Source organism: Haliotis rubra, unplaced genomic scaffold (genome assembly GCF_003918875.1).
Source record: "Haliotis rubra isolate DU_JTF1 unplaced genomic scaffold, ASM391887v1 Scf1073, whole genome shotgun sequence".
In the NCBI taxonomy this organism is placed as follows: Eukaryota; Metazoa; Mollusca; class Gastropoda; order Lepetellida; family Haliotidae; genus Haliotis; species Haliotis rubra.
In genome coordinates this window covers 136,451-156,305 of record NW_025764974.1, presented here as the reverse complement: position 1 = coordinate 156,305, position 19,855 = coordinate 136,451, and the positions used below count along the sequence as shown (strand labels likewise).

Sequence of the window (19,855 nt, the reverse complement as noted above, 5' to 3'; positions counted from 1 at the left end):
TGTGTACGCCCTTGAAATCTTCTAGTGCCACGTCCCTCAAGCAGTGACTGGCGAGGACTGTATCGGACTTCCAAAAGCATCCTTCCATGATGGATCTAATGGAACAATTACTGTGGAGGGCCATCATGGAGGCTACCGCTCTGATCTGGTGAGGGTTGTTTGCCCAAGGAGGGTCCAAGTTGGCGGCTTCATAAGCCTGGAGGATGGTGGCATGCAACCATAACGCCAAACTTCTGCCTTGGATGTCTTGAAGACAGGAATGAAGAGCCATTTTCTCAACCACGATGAGCCTGTGATCGACTGAGAAAACAACGAAAAGTGCGTGGACCAGGCATAAATGAAGTTCTGCGTCACCTTCAGATCAGAGAGAGGTGGAATAGTGAAAGACCTGTGAAGTCCAAGCACAGTCCCAGCTGGACAGCCCCGTGTGAGGTACGTTCAAAACGAACCCAGTTGACATTGAGTGCATGCAGCTCGCTCATCCTAGCTGCCATGGCCAATGCAAGTGCAATAAACGTCTTCTTGGTGAGGTTGTAAAAAGATATGGCATGAAGCAGCTGGAATGGCACCTCCCGCAACAGCTGAAGCATCACATTCAGGTCCCAAGCAGGCGGCGTGAACTTGGCCTTCTGGTCCTCTAATCGGAAGGAGCGCAGCAAAGCTTGCAATTCCCGGAATCTTAGTCATCTTTCTGTACTCTGGAACAGCTAACACCGAGTTCAGAGCTACCAAATACGTCGTAATGGTACTACCCCTGAGGTGTCAGTGATTACGCAGAAACAGAAGGAATTCAGCCAAGAATAAAGGTGATGCAGTAACAGGATCCTGGTGTTTGTCCTTGCAAAAACTCTCAAAGGATCTCGATTTGTCGTCAAATGAACCTCGGGTAGAGGGTCTGTGCACTAGACCTATGGCCATAGCAGCTCTAGCTGAATAACCCTTGGCGTTTAAATCCCTTTGTAAATGTACCAGGCATGCAGATGAAACTGTTCTGGAGCCGGGTGTGGAGGTCTGCTGTGTGGGTTTATCAGTAGATTGGGCCACTCTGGCAGCTTTAGAGGGTTGCTGGTGACGAGCTTTCTTAGATCTGCGAACCAACTTTTCGTCGGCCACCAAGGTGCGATCAAAATCAGAGAGAGGTGGTGAGTTGCTCTGACCTTTTGAAGGACCTTGGGAAGAAGTACCAGTGGTGGAAAAGCATGCACGCTTAGGTTTGGACAATAGATTGCAAGTCCAGGCGATCGACCAAATGAAAAAAACAAAATGTCTGATGCAGCAGAGAGGGAGAATGAGTCGTTCCCTGGTTGCAAAGACACCAGACCACCATCGATATGATTGTCTGTTGATATGATGAGTTTGGCATGCGGAAGTCATGACTGCCAGTGAGACACTGGCCAGAATGACTGCCTCCAACTCCAGATTGTTGATATGCCAACTGCGTTGGTCGGTGGACCACCGCCTAGAGATGACCATGCCCTCGAGATGGGCACTCCAACCTTGGAGAGATGTGTCTACGAAGAGGCATAGAGTGGGTGTTAACTCGGTCAAGGAGACGCCTCCTGAGACATTCGACTCTATCGTCCACCATCGGAGGTACATCTTGAGGTGAGACGGTAGAGTGATGGAGACTGACTGATCCTGACGCCTGATGAATGGGGCTAGGAAAAGTTGGATCGGGCGCAGTTGAAGACAACCTCTGGTTGTCAGATCCTGTGCTGACATTAGTAAACCCAGAAGTACTTGCCACTGGTGAAGTGTACGGGATTGATGGAGCGCTGGATAAAGATGCTGCAGAATCTTAGGCCAGCAGTTTCTCGGAACGGATACGAGGTTCAGATGTGTCTGAAACAATCCGCCTATGAACTGGAGCATGCAAGAGGGCATGAGTTCCGACTTCTGCTTGTTGACAATCCATCCCAGCTGATAAAGAAGGCGTCTGGTGAAATCCCGTGTAGGACAGGAGTTGACGGGTCCTGCTGATTTAGGAGACTTGAATTTAATGTTCCTCAGGTGTAGATAGGCTGCTATTGGCTTGGTTATTTGTGTGAAACGCCACGGGGCTGAAGAAATTCCAAACGGGGAGTACCACCCACTGGAAATGGATACCATTGAAAATAAACCTGAGGAAACGCCTGTCACTGGGGTGTATTGGTACATGCAAATACGCGTCCTGTAAGTCGCGACTGATCAGGTAATCGTGGGTGCTGATTCTGGTGCTGAGCAGTCTCAAGGTTGTCATTTGAAAGTGAAGCGGCGTTTCCAGAAAACATTCGTTGAACCGAGATAGATTGTGGATCATTCTGAATTTGTCGGAATCCTTTTTGGGAACCAGAAACACTGGGGAGTAGAAGCCTGGTGGATCCCCTAATAACTGCCAGTTCTTCCAATAATGACCCAGTCTCCCACCTACTGGGGTGTCAGTGACCAGAACGGCTGGGGGTGGGAGTTCCCAGTCGTTGTGGTCCAGCACTTCATTGCTTGCCCATCTGGGACTCCCTCTACCGGACTCCTGTCTTGGCGGGGCTGGTAATTCCCAGATTGTCTCCCTCTCTCACGGCCTCTACCCTGAAAGGGCTGGTTGGTCTGGGGCTTGAGAGAGTTATGCGGGGTTGATAGTTTCCTGCTCTTGGAATTTTTAGCAACAAATTCTTAGAAACTTGTTCCAGAGCCTTGACGGCCGTTTCATCACAGACATAAGCAGAAACCTGGGAGTGTGTGTTGGAAACTTCAACACTTGAAAGGGAGGAAACAGACCAAGGCTGACGTAGTAGACGTCATTTAAATCCTGAGTCCCATTCCAAGAGTGACAAATATCCCAGGTGTCGTATCAACGTGATTTCAACTAACGCCGCCTTCAGATGATTACTCATATGCTCAATCTGCCTCTGTTGAAAAGTCATCACAGTGCGAGATGGTCTATGCGATTTGGATTTCTTTCAGACAAGTCCTGACTAATCGCCCTCGAAGAGAAAGACAATGCCGACAAAGGTTTGAGGGAGCGTTGTATTCCGTCTCAATACAGGCTAAACGAGTGTCCGGCATACGAAGCGTTGCAGGTATAGATGAGCCTCTCATACGGTGTAAGTCCTCAAGTCACAGAAGCATAAGGCGCCGGATGTACCAGTGGCGCTGAGGGAAAAGTGGTGCAGATTGTGCAGTAGACAACAGAGGTACTGAGTGCGTGGGAAGAGTTGTTGTCGGGAGAGGTGCCTCAGGTGCCGGAAGCGCTGCAAACGCTGCCTGTCCAGGGTGAGTGGAAAACGCCGGCTGTGAGGGAGATGGAGGATCACCGAAGGCGCGATCCTCTGTTGAAACATAGACTGTAGAAAAGAATGTATCCAACCTGGATCCATGTAAGGCACCTGAGGAGTGAACTCGTAGACAGGTAAACTAGGAGGCGCCAAAGGCAATCGTGCTCTCATCACTGACGACACTAAACACGCTGAAAACGTAAATGGTGTTGGAGAAACAAGTACCGACACTGTTGAAGACGAAGTCGCAGAAGTGGTGGGAAGTGTCGACAAAACACTTAATGATGCTGTTGTAGATAAACCAGACAACGCCGTAGTCAGCAGGGGTGACGTCTCCTCCAAGGAAGCACGCATCTCCGTAGTAGCCGGGGTGAGCCTTGAGAAGCAGACATCCTGCGTCTATAGGCCTGTTGCAGGAGTCGCTTCCTAGAAACCCTCAGGTATTTATCAAAGCTGTGGGGGAAAGTCTGAGACAATGTTAGTACATCAGGGAGCACTGCTGAGTACAGTTTAGACACCCCGGATAGGGGCCCTGCTTGACTTGCTGCCGTTGCAGACAATACAACGTGGCATAAATCTGCAATATAAGCAGAAGCCCTAATAATAAAGTGTGTACAAAATAAAACACACCAATAAATCAATAAATTGATAAATAGAATTTCCCGCCTACCATTACATGGTTAAGGGGAAAAAAATATATATGCTTGTAACAATATACCAAATAAATTACAATTGTATTTTATAACTAAAATTGTAGTATATAAACAGAACATTGGTAAAGTAGCATAAAAGAGATTACCAAAGAATAAGACATGAATTACAGAGCGTAACACTAGGCCGTGTTCACGTTAACTGAATTTAACAATAATAACATGAATAAAATAATTATCGTGCAGACCAGGTTAATACACAATTACACTTCTCCTTTGATAAATAGTAATATGTTAAGTCACAAACCGGTTCTGAAGAATCTATCCAAGAAAAATGACAAAAAACAAACAAAATAAACGTGTATAGTCGCCAACTTTAATCCAAGAAAACTTGCACAGCCTGTCTGGCTGGTGACAAGCAGAAACGTAAAGATACGTAACATCAGCACTTTCCCGGTCATGTGGGCACAGTGTGATGGCAATATGGCAGCTCGCTTAGTAGTATACACAATAGTGGAACGGGATCAAGTCCTTCCCAAAGCCTTAATTACCGTAACCTAATTAACTACTACTACGGAGGTACATGCAAAATTTTAGCTTCCTCCCTCGTGCACTTGGATAACCTTACCGAAAGTTTTGAAAGCTGCAAGGAATTCATAGAGGCCAGACAGGATATGAACTCGCAAATTGCAGAGTTGCGCAGCTGCATGAAAGCAAGCTGTAATTTTCCCAGCAGTTAAACGAACTGAGCCATTACGGCTCCAGTTGGGCTTGGTAATCGATTTTCCTAGTCAGGTCAGAGTTCACAGGCGGTGTGGCTCTCTCTCCTGTCTCGGCTATTCAGCTACAGCTCGCTGAGCTGGCTGGCCAGATGGCCAGCTGGCTGCCAGGTCGGCTACATTATGTTGATATCCGCGAAACAATTTATTGTGAATCTCCTTCTATGATTTGTTTGGTTATCATAAGGAAGGCTTGCCAGGCCTGTTGTTTCCCTTGTTGTATGAACTTTTTTCCCTCATCTTCGCTGATGACAGTGCTTTTATGAGACTTGGTTTGAATCTCTTGTTTCATTCTGTGGTATTTTGCAAGTTCTGAGAGCACCAAACGAAACTCTTCTTCAGATATTTTACAGTCAGTGAGCGTGATGGAAATATGATCGTCTATCGTGTTTACCTTCGCTTCAGCTAGAATTCTAATTTCTCCGTGTTTCAATGCTTTACGTTGCAGTCTGCGAGATACGTACTTAAGGGCCAGTCCCACCAACCCTGCCACTCCGGCTGTTATTTCGATGCCCAGCACCACGGGTGAGGCCACGATGGTGGATAACAACCCGACGCCAGCCGCGCCTAATCTCATGCTGGTTGCCATCATGGTGGTGTCGACACCGTCCACGGAATTGACAGCCTGTGATATTTTTTATGTAAAGCTGACCGTGCATTGCGTTCTTGTTCTAGTTGTTGTTTACCATAACTGTCGCAAACGAAACTTGTCTACGGTTTCCAGTGATTTTCTACTTCATCCACAACTGGGTACAGTCCCCTCCTGTATATATATGTTATTTATAAGATAATAGTTAATTGGTTTTCCTGTTAATCTCCGATTGATGTATTCGAGGTGGATAAAGTTGAGGTTTTCGTGCAGGTTAATAGTATCTAGATGAATGGGTCCTGTCATAAATACACGGACCCCATCGATGTTTGTGACAGGAACAATTACATGTATTGTTAGTAATTATTAGTAAACTTACCTCTGGATTATGGTTGCCTTATTCCTGTGGATTCCACAGACACATACAGAATGGAAATGAATTTTTTTAACTAAGTCAAGCTATCCCTAGTGGTATGCTTAAAAGAGTTATGCAGTTATCTCCCTTAGCTGTGACGGGTTAGGGTTAGATTATCTAGATCATTCCCTGGATATTCCGGTACTCAATTACCTAAAGGGAAGGATCATACTCGTGAGGGAGAAATATTTGGTGTTTGAAGAAGACTGTGACGTCACTTCCGGTCCAAGATGTCATATCCAGTCCTGTAATAGTCTATTTGACTGATTCTCATTTTTACCGGTTTCTGTGACGTCGCTTCCTGTTTGATGACATCACTTCCGGTTCATGACGTCACTTCGGGTAAGTGATTTCAAGTCTTCTCGTAGACTATTTAACTGGAGTAATAAACTGCAGCGGATATAATAATTCCACTTACTGGTGTTAAATATAAGTAGATAAGGTTCTTCAAAGATCCTCATCCTTCCGTTCACTGTTAACCTGTTTCTTCCCTCACAGTCCAAAATAGTGAACCACTGCTGAGTTTGGATATATCTGCACACACACACCCTTCTTTTTCCCCCTCAAAGGGAAACAGGTGGAGGAGAGGTGTTGCACTGCCACTAGATGTTCCATTGTCTGTAGGCTCTCTAAGGATGGAGTGACATTTCGCAAAAGCAAATTGGTGAAGGGATTAGATATTTTCGACTGGCATCCAGCAACTATCTGATCTATTGAAATGGACCCCTAAGCTGCAAGTGACGACATCCAGGCCCTGGTCTCATGCAGGGAAAACTATTGTTCACTAAGTTGGGGTCACAGTCCTGGTAAACAAAAGTGATGGTCCTTCTAAGCCAAGATGATATAATATTTATTCAAGATCTCCAAATCAACAATTGTCTTGCATGAGATAAAAAGACAGCGGCAACTACGTCTGATGTGGAGAGTATGCTGGATATACCATCTCAGAGCTTGAATAGGTCATAGGACTCTAGTTCTGTCTAATCTAGAGGTAGAGGTAGGGAATACTTGTATCTGGTACTCTGTGGCTGAGAGACCGCTAGAAGCCTGATTCTTGGCAAGAAAAAGCTGGTAAAGTTCTACATGACAGCCATCTATATCCTTCTGTAAAGGTGATTGACTAAAGTCTATGGCAAAAAAGTCTGATATTCTGGAACTGGAAGCTGTAGCAATGACAAGTAGAAAACCCATCTGTTAAGGAGAAGAAATGTCAATGAAATTTCCTGCATAGGTTTGGAAGACTTCTGGAGAGACTACAGAATTAGACATAAAGCCAACTCGGGGGAAGATTGTAGGACTAGGAGCTGAATTTAAAAAAAAATATTCTTAACTGGAATGCTTTCATCGGCTTGTAGAGCAAGCTGTTAGAACCACTGCTAGTCCTTGTATATCTCAAACAGAAGCAACTGCTGATCTGTAGCCCACCATAGCACTGTGTTTCAGTGTCTTAAAGTCTCTAAGATAAAGTAGAAATCCGCTAAGAAATCGTTGCGATAGCGCTGAATCTGAATTCCCCTCTACATAAAAAATGGAGGATTGATATCATAACAATGAAAAATATCAAGAAATTGTTGAAACAATTTCCTCTTTGGATTGTTCTGGAAGTTTCTTATCTCCATTTCAGGAGGTGAGACGGTTCTATAGCTGCCAAATGGTCTAACACAATCACTTGAGTGTGATTGGCATTGGAAAACTGCCTGAAAACGACGTCCCAAAGAGGTTTGTGCAAGCATCCTTCGTGGGCTGACATGGCCACCATGGTATCTTGATTAATTACCATATAATCCTCAAAACCTGGGTGAGGAAGCTATCTGATTCCCAAGACAAGGCAACCGCAGTATGAAAAGATATCGATCTAGTATGCATGGTCTAAAACCTAAAACTCCCTAGGAGTAACGTGATTTGTGAGCGAAAGTTTGGGATAATTTCGAGTACAGGTGTGAGAAATCCGTATCAATTTGAAGCATTGGCGGGGAAAAAACCCATCCTATCAAGGTTGACATGGGCTTGTCTATTCATACCCCTAGCCGAGGATGTTAAGCCGTCGTATTGCAATATTGGGACTGAATTGTCCAGCCACGTTGTGCAGTGAAAGCAGACACAAAATCACAGAATAATTTCCCACATGGTGCATAAAATTCCTACAGCGCATCTCCAATAGCGCGTCATATTTCTAAAGAAACCTACCGTCATATTAACAAGAAGACAAAGTCATCAATATCCCCCGCAATGGCAAAATACGCTTCATGATTATGTCTACGAGTTATGATTATGTCAAATATTTAGGTGTGTATATAGAAAGGTGGAAGGAGAGTATTGAAAGGTTTTTAAAGTTCTGCTCCAGAAAGCAGCACTATCACCAATTTCAGGCTAAGTCAAACTTGTTGCCATGGAAATGCCAAAAATATTTTATTCAGAATTCCAAAACTACCAAAAGGCACAAATACACCACCAGATCTATCTATGTGCCAAGTTTGGTGAAGAAACATTGAACGGTTTTAGAGTTCTGCTCCGGAAAAGAGCACAACCACCAATTTCAGTCTAAGTCAAACTTGTTGCCATGGAAACGCCAAAAATATTTTATTCAGAATTCCAAAACTACCAAAAGGCACAAATACACCACCAGATCTATCTATGTGCCAAGTTTGGTGAAGAAATAGTGAACGGTTTTAGAGTTCTGCTCCGGAAAAGAACACAACCACCAATTTCAGTCTATGTCAAACTTGTTGCCATGGAAACGCCAAAAATATTTTATTCAGAATTCCAAAACTACCAAAAGGCACCAGTACACCACCAGATCTATCTATGTGCCAAGTCTGGTGAAGAAACATTCAACGGTTTTAGAGTTCTGCTCCGGAAAAGAGTCCTACCACCAATTTCAGGCTAAGTCAAACTTGTTGCCATGGAAACGCCAAAAATATTTTATTCAGAATTCCAAAACTACCAAAAGGCACCAGTTCACCACCAGATCTATCTATGTGCCAAGTTTGGTGAAGAAACATTGAACGGTTCTAGAGTTATGCTCCGGAAAAGACAAATGTGCACGGACGGACGGACGGACGGACGGACGGACGCACGCACGGACGGAGTCCATTTTAATACCCCCCGCAAAACGCTTTGCGGGGGATAAAAATAGTAATCAATGCGTCGTTGATTAAACCCGTGATTAAACTCATATCCGCCTGTAACACTCAACAACCTAGCAACACGATGTTTACGGTGCCCATTTACAATGTATTAGATCTCGGCCAATCAGCTTCATTCAGTCTGCAGTAAATACTATTTATCAGCCAATGAAATAATTCATTATATTTCAGCTCACAGAAGGTCTAAGCTGGTTCCCAAGCTGGTTCCCGGCTCTCTTTGCGCTCGCTAACTTTCGTCGCATTGCGTTGCGTATATTGCGATAAGCGAGATGGGGCCCAGCTTAACACATGGTCGTAAAGCATGGCAGATGTAGGTAGACCAAACGAAAGATGCCATTAGCGTGTTTTAGGGAGATGGGGGATGATGAAAAAATAAACTAACGACAGAATACACCTTCCAAGATCCATCAGAATGCAGAGGGATAATAGACGCTTGGCAGAATAATAAATGTGGCCTATAACACGCCTTTTATATGTACAAAGCACATGCTCAAGGTGTTGACATGTTACCTTTTCTTACTCCTGATAACCCATGCGGCCAAGAGGCGCTAGAAAGTTGAATAGCCACATGATTTATTCCACCAGGTACCCACTTACCCTGCTAGGTTATATAGAGGCAAGTTGAATAAACTCACTTGCCTGTATTTAGTGACTGGATATCGGTCTTGTTTCCAACCTAACGGTATATCGCCCGTGCCTCCCGTGGAGTGCTCAGCTGAAAATGCACGTGTCATCCCCATTATCTGATTCATTCACCTGACCGTGACCTGGTCCGACTCATGTGCTACCTGAACTGCCGTCGCCTCGTGGGTCAGCGGATTGATTTTGAACCGTGGCCTCGAATATAGCCATGGTGTTTCTAATTCAGTAATAGTAATAATATTAATACTGAAAAGTTATATATCGTGAAATCCAACCACGAAGTGGATGCTCAGGCGCTTCAAAGTGAGGTTTGAGTTAATAGTACAGTGAAAGAGATGTGTTGAAAGATGTGAATTGAACGCAATAAAAGATGGAAACCGTTTATAGCAAGGAACAGTCTATTCCACAGTGATGGCGCGCAACCAAACTTAACTAGCTCCCTCTGTGGTTGATACTCGACTACCCATGTATAGAGTAAAGAGTATCTCAGCTGCCTACAGGTATAGACACTAAACTATGGCTCTTGTCGGCGTCATACGATTTACTATACGACTGACGATCCCGTGGGAGGCACCCGACCACGGTCAATGCCGTTGGGCTTTGCGACTCTGACCCCACCATGTGGAAAAAAACAAGTGCATGCCAAGCGGGCTTACTGATAGTAGGGTCAAACGCAAGCGGTTGCCCACCCCGGGACTGACAGCAGGTCAGACCGGTCGACCTCGTCGACATAGTCTGTGTCAACCTGATCTGAGACATATCCCGTTATGCCATGCCACTAATCAGCCGGACTACCTGTGGCTACGTGTCTCCCGTAGCCGGTACGGTTGATTGGGACGATCCCATACGTGTGGGCCGCAAGCGATCCACGAGATCAGCCCTGTTATGCTCACGCGGTTCCAATCTGCCTGTGCGAAAAGGGTGGCCAGCCGAGAGGGCTTTTTTATGGGTTGTAACTGTTGCCAGTTGAAACCCAGGGACTGAAGGCAGGGCCCGTCCAGCTTGCGCCATGGGCAAATCCTGCCTAATGTCGAACTGTCGACATAGTCCCTCCCACTCGAATTCTTGGCTTTTCCCGCCATGGGGATTGCTCATCAGCTTCAGTTCGCAGGTGATACTCCGGCCTTTCCGAGTAGAGCACCGCAAAGAATTACGGGTATAAACACTAGACCTTGGTCTATACCGTAGTCTCTTGAGTCTGTATGGGACGTTTGCGAAATACCGAGGATCAGCTCCATCCCGAACGACGGACGATGCAAGACGATCAATTTATTCATGCGACAAGGCGACAAGTATCACCACGTGTGGATAAAAAGTTTCAGCAGACTGTTGTACGATCAATTGAAATGCCCGTGCCTTACGTCATCTACGCCGACTTCGAAGCCCTCGTCAAAAACATCGACACTGTTGCTCCATACCCGGAAAAAATTTCACGCACAAAATGCATGAGCACAAAGCCTGCAGGTTTGGTTACGTGGTGGTTCGATGCGACGGGAAAACGAACGCTCAAGACCCAAGACAACCGGCGATCTTACGACGACAGCACTCACTGCCACGTGTGCGCCAAACCCGTGCGGCGATTCCATGAGAGATCATTGTCACGTCATCGGTAAGTACAGAGGGGCCGCTCACAACGCGTGCAACTTGAAGCTCAAAATCAATCCCAAAATCATCAAAATCCCCGTCGTGTTTCACAATCTTCGCTGCTACGATTCTCACTTGATCATGTAGGTCATCGCGAAGGTCGACGGTAACCTAACGTGCATCCCCAACAACATGGAAAAATACATCTCCTTCTCGTTAGACGGTCTGAAATTTATTGACAGCTGTCGTCTCTAGACAATCTAGTGAACGCCAACGACCCTGATGACTTCGACATCAACAATTGATACACCGACGCCGAAACTTGACCTCTGCTGCTGAGGAACGGTGTCTATCCCTACGAATATATGGACGGCTGGTCCAGGTTCGACGAGACTCGATTACCTCCCATCGACCGCTTTTACAGCAACTTGACCGAATGGAACATCACCCCGGATGATTACGAGCACGACCTCAATGTGTTGGACAAACTGGGCTGCAAGAATTTGGGCGATTATCACGACCTGTACTTGAAAACCGACGTGCTGCTGCTAGCCGACGTGTTTGAGGTATTTCTCATCCCCCGGTCTCTCTTGGGACGCCTTGTTGAAAAAGACCGTTGTGGAACTGAAACTATTGACGGATTACCACATGCACCTGTTCATAGAGAAAGGCTTGCGAGGCAGGATTTCCATGGCATCGAAATGCTACGCAAAGCCAACAACAAGTATGTTCCCGGTCACGACTCAAGCAAACAAAACAAACACATCCTCTATCTTGACGCCAACAACCTTGTCGCTGGGAATAAAACTCACGAAAATTCACAGGGCGCTCGAGTTCGATCAAAGTTCTTGGATGGAGCCTTACATCAGAATGAACACGGCTTTACGAAAGCTGGCCACCAGCGATTTTCAGAAGACTCTGTACAAACTCATGAATAACTCAGTGTTCGGCAAGACAATGGAGAATTTGAGAAAACGCGTTAACGTGAAACTAGTCCGATTGAGCGAGGAAGAAAAACTCAGGAAACTGATAGCCAGCCCGGCATTCAACCGAAGCAAAATATTCGATGACGATTTGATGGCGCTGCACATGAACAAAAGCCACATCAAATTCAACCGGCCTGTTTATGTGGGGATGAGCATCCTCGACTTATCCAAACACTTGATGTACAACTTTTACTACAACGAGTTGAAAAAGCAGTACGGCAACAAGTGCGAAGTGCTGTACACGGACACGGATTCCCTGCTGATGGAAAATCACACCGAGGACGTGTACGAGGACATGAAGAAAAACATGCACCTGTACGATATACATACATACACCTTAATTAGGTTAATTAAGGCTTTGGGAAGGACTTGATCCCATTCCACTATTGTGTATACTACTCGCTTAGTTGGAACGTCTCTTCAATGTTTCCATCGCACAGCTTGGTCTTGTCAAAGGAAAGCAGTAAATGCATTAAGGAGTAATGCAGGATAAGGTAAAAATTATAAATATTTCAGAAACAAGGAGGTTTCAAAATGGATTTAAGCAATGAGAACTTAATTAGTCTGAAGTAGTTGAGGAACATGATAATAATGGAAACAGTGGCAATGAACCACATATTGAGGCGCACACGGATGTGTAATGTGAGAAAAACAAATTTTGAAAACGACAAAATAGATGTACATACACAATCAAGACATTTGGTCATCTGGCTATTACATACAAATGAGTTGAACAATCCACTGTGGCTAACAACAGCTAACAGACAATGCAATATAACATATGTTCACTTGACTTTCATTCAGGTGGCCTCAACATACATGGGATTGCTGAATAATATTTATGTTGAGGGGAGACATGCATATCCTTCAACCCACACACTCACATAAAAGTAAAGCAACTAACCTGGGTTGATAGATGGTGGAGGAGGAGGAGGTAAGGGCCTTCCCTCCTTCATGGCAACAGTCACTCCTCTAGCAGCTTTCACTGTGTTCATAAAATCTTCATGCTGAGCACGCCAGTTGGATCGGGAAGGGGGCACATCCTACAAGCCACAAAAAGAGAGAGAAATAAATCTTCCTTGAACAACAAGAATATGTTCATATACCTGAAAGAGCCTAGCAATGGAACTTGTTGCATGAAAACAACGACTTCGGCTAGTCCATCAATTATGATGTTGGAAATGTTAACTATAAGCTATATATGTTAACTGGAAGCTCAAGCAAAGTCAACTGAAGACATTCTCTTGTCTTGGAGCTAGAACTAGTCTTGGAATCAGTGTAGCGGGGGTTGCTTGGGCAGCTGTCCACTGTGTGAGGACAAGTGTTACAAATATACAATTTCTTGTTTAAATTTTCAAACCTTTCAACTGATCCTATCTCGATTTATGCACTTATCCCATGGTTGGAAGGTGGATTGGAAATTACCCCATTCTGTAGTAAAACAACAACCTTGAGATGACAAGGAGGCTGACCTAGTATTCCGATCACTGATCAGATTGTAGGTTTGAACTTGTGATGTGTTGCATGTGTTTTTCATGCATTCAGTTAATTTCCACCTGCAATGGATAACAGGTGGAAATTAACTGAATGCATAAAACAACGATGGTTGTTCTAGAGACTTCTGCTGTAGAGGCTGTGGATAGTGGAATACAAAGTCACTTTTAAAGTTGACAATGGTCTTCTAAAGCACTGAGGTAGATCTTTAGAGGAATGACGGCAGAGCAAGAGATCCTCAATAATGTCAGGCCCAAGGATGGCAGATAGCTGCAGAATGGAAAATAATCTGTTGATCAGGCAGTTGATTATTGGTGATGAGACAAAGACCCAGGAAGACCTTGCCATGAGCTTTCTTCCACTGAAATGTCCACTGAAATGTGGGCTACTATAGCTAAAATTAAGACTGTAGGATGATCGATCACCTTGGCAACTGTTAGAGTAACCTTTGGCTCTTAGAGATCTTTGAAGATGCACCAAAGGTTAAGCTGTAATGTCTGTATAGACCCATTGGTTAGAGTGAGGGTTGGAGTGAGGCTGCATCAGCAAGTCGTCTCTTGGAAGGACAGAGGGTTTTGGTATGTGATACTTGTGAGACAAACTTCTCACTGGCCAAAAGGTCACAATCAAAATCAGATAAATCTTCTTGGTTGACTGAAGTTTGTCAAGTACTTGCAGAACAAGGCCTGCAGCAGGAAACACATACTGAATATTACCGTAGGTAAGCCAATCTCATAGATATGTCACCCCATAACTTGACTAACCCAAACTAATGGGTTAGGGTCCTCAATAACTGATAAAATAAATGAAAAAATGTTAAAATAACAAAGATGCTGCTAGCATTTTTTAAGTGGCAGATGTATGGTGCATCTGCTGAGGTTACATGGCCTGATTCTGCAAGCACCTGGCCACTTCCCCCTGACACACAACTGATCGGTACCCACGCCGAAGGCGGGATGAGATGGAAGGACTATTACAACGCTGTGGATGACAACACACAACATACTGCCTCGTCAAACCTGAAGAGGGGCGAGGAATGTGCATAAAACAGAACAAAAATGATAAACACTCAACAGGCTGATCACAGGGCGGCAGCATAGGCTGAGGTTGGAAATGCATTCATCCAGACATTCTGCATGATGCTCTAGTGTTATATGCCATGGGGAGTGCACATGAACTGGTGAAGTTAATGTTTGCTAGCCTTGTTCAGGTCGTTGGCATTTGTAGGTGACAAGCAAGAGAATGATTTCAGGTGCATGTTTCATGGTCTACCAGAACAAGATGCATGGTTTGCACAAACTTCCAGTGACTGCCGACAACAATGGAGGAAGTGTTTGGGCGAAAGATCTTTCACTGTTCATGGGCTCTAAAGGTGTACAATGAACACTATGCGTAGTCATAGGTGCCGCATAACGTTACAGTTGGTGACAAAAGCGGGAGATGTAAAGAAGAGTGATAGGTGGCGCATAGCGGTCGTAGCTATGTGTTCATCATGCGTATGATGTAACAGTTAGTGACAATACTGGGAGAGGAAGACAAAGGTGACAGGAAAGTTACATTTTTGACATCATAGTTAGTAAATGCATTATGGTTCAGTGCCCAAAGACATACTGACCTACATTGGAAAGGTTACAAAATTATACTTTTGAATTAAGCTTAGGTTTAAAAAGCCTCAAAAACATTTGTTCCTTTTCCATCCATAATTCTTTATCATTGTTCAGCAATTGATAAAATGGAAAGGTATGTGAAACCATAACTGAAAAACTAAAATCGAAATGTTTTTAAAGTGAACATACTCCAATACCGTATTTGTTGGCTGAACATGAAGCATATCTGAGAAAGAATCACATGTATTCCATATGGCAAAATACTCTCAGTGAAAGAAAAGTTGCTTTCTATAATGTTTACAAACTATACACATATTAGATATTTACAAAGAATGGCTTAACAATGACAAACCAGTACTGCCACACAAATTTGGGATACATAAGAACCGAAGGAAGAGACCCAAAGAGTTGGGTGTCCAAACTGAAGCAAGACTTCTGCAGAAAAGACTACTAATATACGAAACCAAAATTTGTAAAATAGCAAATGCATGGATTTTGCATTTCAGGAGGAAACTTCAACTCAGGTTCAGAATTTTCTTGAAAAGTGATGGAAAGAAAATATTTAAAAGGAAGAAATTAAATCAGTGGAAATATGGAGTTGAAAGGAAACATTGTTCCACTCATATGCTGAGAGGTATTGCAAAGAAATATATCGATATATATATATATAGGCAAATAGTAGACCTCATAAGGTCATGACTTGAATAGTGAAATTGTAATAAGGTAATTCTACAAACATTAACATGTACAACTGATAAATATTCTTCAAACATTATAATTAATATTGTTTCAACTACTGATACTTACAATTACCATTGAACAGATCTGATTATCAACATCAATACACCTGCTTAAAATTTGTACAAATCCAACTTTATTTATTATAGGATATTTATATAGTGCACATATCCACGCAACTAGTACATGCTGAAGGCGCTGATATTTTTTCCCCTCGATCACTGGATGTCAGTCTCAACTGCACATCGTATTATCAATCTCAACTCCCTGGGGCGTATACAACTCATGCAGACACCTAGGCGCACCGAGTTGTTGAGGCTTTCCCATCCTTACGAGGTACCCATTCATAGCTGGGTGGACTGGGACACATAGTCACAATATTTTGTCCAAGTTTACTGCACGTTGCTGTACCCGCAACTAGGTGTTTGCAAATATACATGTGGCCATCATCTGGTCACATACCAACTGATTCGTGGGTTCTTTTAAGTGCACAGGCTTGTGTACTGTACGTTAGGGGTTGTGACAACCCTGAAAAAGTCAGCACACAAAGCTGACTCCAAGGTTTTCACATCCGGTCACAGGTAGGCTTGATCCCGACACCTCAAGCTCGCTGGATCACTAGCCGGATGCCTTAGCCAGTTAGCCCACCATGCCCCCAAACTTACTGATTATTCCATGTATAACCAAACACTAATGTTGTGCCCAAAAATCTAGGTGCTTTACTCACATAAACAGATGCCTCAAAGTAAGCATTTCAGACAAGAACTTCACCGACATTATCATATTTTTTTTACTTTCAGTGAAAATCTTCCCAATTTTGCTACAATATCAGGAATAGATGTTCTTCCTAGTTCACCAGCAAAGGCCCATTAAATTCGCATGGTGACTGACAGCTGGTCCCGACAGTGTGATGGTAGAGCGTTGGCCTCAGATTCCAGCGGGTGGAGTGCGAGTCGGGCTAGCGTCGGAAACTTTGGCAAGTGAGGACCCACACAGCGAGCGTTCCTACACCGAACGCGATGACCAAGGTAAACAGCGAGCTTAGTAACACCGTGCCGAGTCGGCACACTGTTACTAAGACAAACAAGATGGCCACCCAACCTAACAACGGCGCTCCTACCAAGAACCCCGTTGCTAAGTGTCCACCCAACCTAGCAACGCCTGATAAAGCGCTACAGCGTTTAGACCGGGAGTTAGATGTAGAATATTTTTTCCATTATAAAAATCTCATTTTAGCTAGGGTAACCCTTTTTTTCAGCAACCACAAATCCATTTTTCAACCAGCAAAATTATATAGTTCTAGTCCATCTAGAAGGGGTGCCTGAAGGGGACCGTGGAAACTGGTTTGGGCGTTTTTCTCATCGACGGGTTGGTCGGCCGGTGTGCAGTGTTTCCAGGTCTTGTAAACAACCTTCCAGAGGAACATGGCAGCTATCGAAAGGTAGGTTCACTTTTGGGCTGATTCTAGCATCTGGCGCACCTTATGGATATCCAGACTCGTCTCTTCTTGTTCTTCCTCTATTTCCTCCTGGAGTTCTTCGTCGGTGTCGTCGTCCAGCCTAGACAAGATGTTGACCAACATCGTCACGGTTTGCTCTGCATGAGCCGTCAACATCGTCGCATTTTGCTCCACACGAGGCGACAACATCGTCGCGTTTTGTTCCACACGAGCCTCTAGCCTCCCCAAGAGGTCGTAGAAGTCCTGGATGGTGGGCGATGTCGGAGCTATCTCACCGGCGGGCAAGAGGGTCGAAGGTTCTGCAGCAGGCTCTTGCCATAGCTCGTACAGCCTTATGGACCCAATACCGAAGCACTTTTTGACCTCGCATGCTGGGAGCACACCGCGAAGGGAGCGTATTTCTTGGATCTGGTCCGAAGACAAATCTCTTTTTGGTGGCATGGTTGTTTTTTTTCCTGGGTATATATATCCCATACTTCCCATATGTCTATATGGAAATCCCAAACCTGTCCCAGTCCTCTCCCATTTTTTCCTGGGAAATCCCCTCCTCTCCCAATTCTATCTCAATCCTCTCCCATTTTCCCCAAGGAAAACTAGTCAAACTCAAAGCAAATCCAAACAAAGTGATAGCCTAGCTCGAAATCGCTGACCTACTTTCTGTATAATGCTGTGTGTGTGGACTCGAGTCAGCTCAGTGGTTAAACATTCCTGTGGCTGAGAATGGAATATGCGAGGATGTTAAAACACCCATTTAGAGATTTGACTTTGCATATGGTATACAACATGTAGCTCTTGGGAACTTATTATTGTAAGTGGGTATTGCTGGGCAATCCCATGACCTGCGGTAAATGCTGTATGACTGAATATTGTCACATGAATGCCCACTGTGCGAGAAGGGGTCATGTCAATTACGCATGTCAAGTATGTGGAATAGGGGTGTTAAATGCCATTATCGTTTGTGCAAAACCCACGGGTCGAACATAGTTCGAAACCAACTTATTTACGACCAGATTATCTCAACGAATGTTCCCGACTACTCAGAATAAAAATCTATTTTTTCCTGCACATTGAAACAACCTATTAGACATTTGACTTTGCATATGGTATACAACATAGCTACTGTCAAAGAACTGAAAGTTCTCGCAAAAAGTCGTGGACTGACTGGTTATTCTCGCATGAGGAAAGCCAAATTGCTGACCTTGCTGGATATTACACATGTTAAGCCACCCACCGTAAAAGAGCTTAAAACTCTCGCAAAACCGAGCCAGTCAAATTGCGATTCATGCCGACAGACCATGCCGTGGTGTAACTATCTCCGAGGATGGAAAATGGTGATTGATTCTAATATCAATACCGATAAAATCAAACCCTTAATCAACAGTAAACTTCATGAATTAAACGATTTGAAAAGTATCAAATTCCAACTCACGATGAAAATGACGCTCCAAAAACCTCAGTCGGACGGTAGCGTGGAATACATCGAACCTTATTTCAGAGGAAAACAGGAAGTCCTAACTCAACCAGAATCGCTTGAATCCTCCATCGACACCTCGTTCCAAAATATCCAAAAATCGTTGGAAAAATGGACGCATCGAGGTTCGGGATGGGTGGTAGATACCGTCAACACCGTTTATCTCGACATAGTGAATTACAAACCATTCAAAGGCGGATTGTACCTCCCGGTACCCAAGCACCTCAGAGATAAAAAGGCCACCCTCAACCCTGAACCCAAAGGGGATGATAGTGTTAATAATTATTGCGCGTTGGCGGCGGTCATAGCTGCCTTGCATGAACCGAAAGGTAATCCGTGCAGGCGTTCCAGCTACCCCACGCTGGAGGCATCTGGGTTCGACTTCACGGGTGTAGAACGTCTCACACCCATCTCCTACTGGATGAGATTCAAAAAGCAAAACAAGACGTCCGTCAACGTGTTTGGTCACAAAGGCAATAAAACCATCATGCACCGAATCAGCTCCATGTCCAATGATGTGCGCAGAATCAATTTATTCCTCATCGAAAAAGGCGACCAGTATAACTACGCGGCGATCAATAGTTTGAGTCGACTGTTGTACGACCGATCGAACCACGCCAGAAAGAAACATTTCCCAGAGGATGCATCTACAAAATTTGTTGTGATTGTGGAAGCAGTTATATTGGAGAAATGTGCTGGCCATTCAACATAAAACTTCAGTTGAAAAATCTGATCTCAAATCTGCCCTCTCAGAACACATCGTCAATAATCCAAATCACTCCATCAACTGGCAACACACTGAAATCCTGGCTTCCAACATCAGTAAGTGGCGCAAAAGAAAGCTTCTTGAATCAATCAACATAAGAAGATTAGTACCCGAGATCAACATGGATCAAGGGGTTTACCTCCCTAACGCCTGGTGCATCACCAAAAAATCATAGACTCTCAAACCACACTGCTGTGTAAACATACTCTTGTTCTTATTGTAAAAACATACCCTATCATTGTATTCTTCTCTTTCATCTCACTGCATTGTTTGTACAT

General features: G+C 44.3%; 1 protein-coding gene across 1 annotated transcript in view; it reads right to left on the bottom strand.

The window, feature by feature from the left end:
- Positions 1-19,855, bottom strand: part of LOC124280130 (zinc finger C2HC domain-containing protein 1B-like) — a 192,385-nt gene that overhangs the window by 65,632 nt on the left and 106,898 nt on the right. Inside the window, exon 4 of the mRNA XM_046716024.1 lies at positions 12,947-13,085. Within this exon, the coding sequence (XP_046571980.1) occupies positions 12,947-13,085 (139 nt within the window). The remainder of the gene's footprint in view (positions 1-12,946; positions 13,086-19,855) is intronic.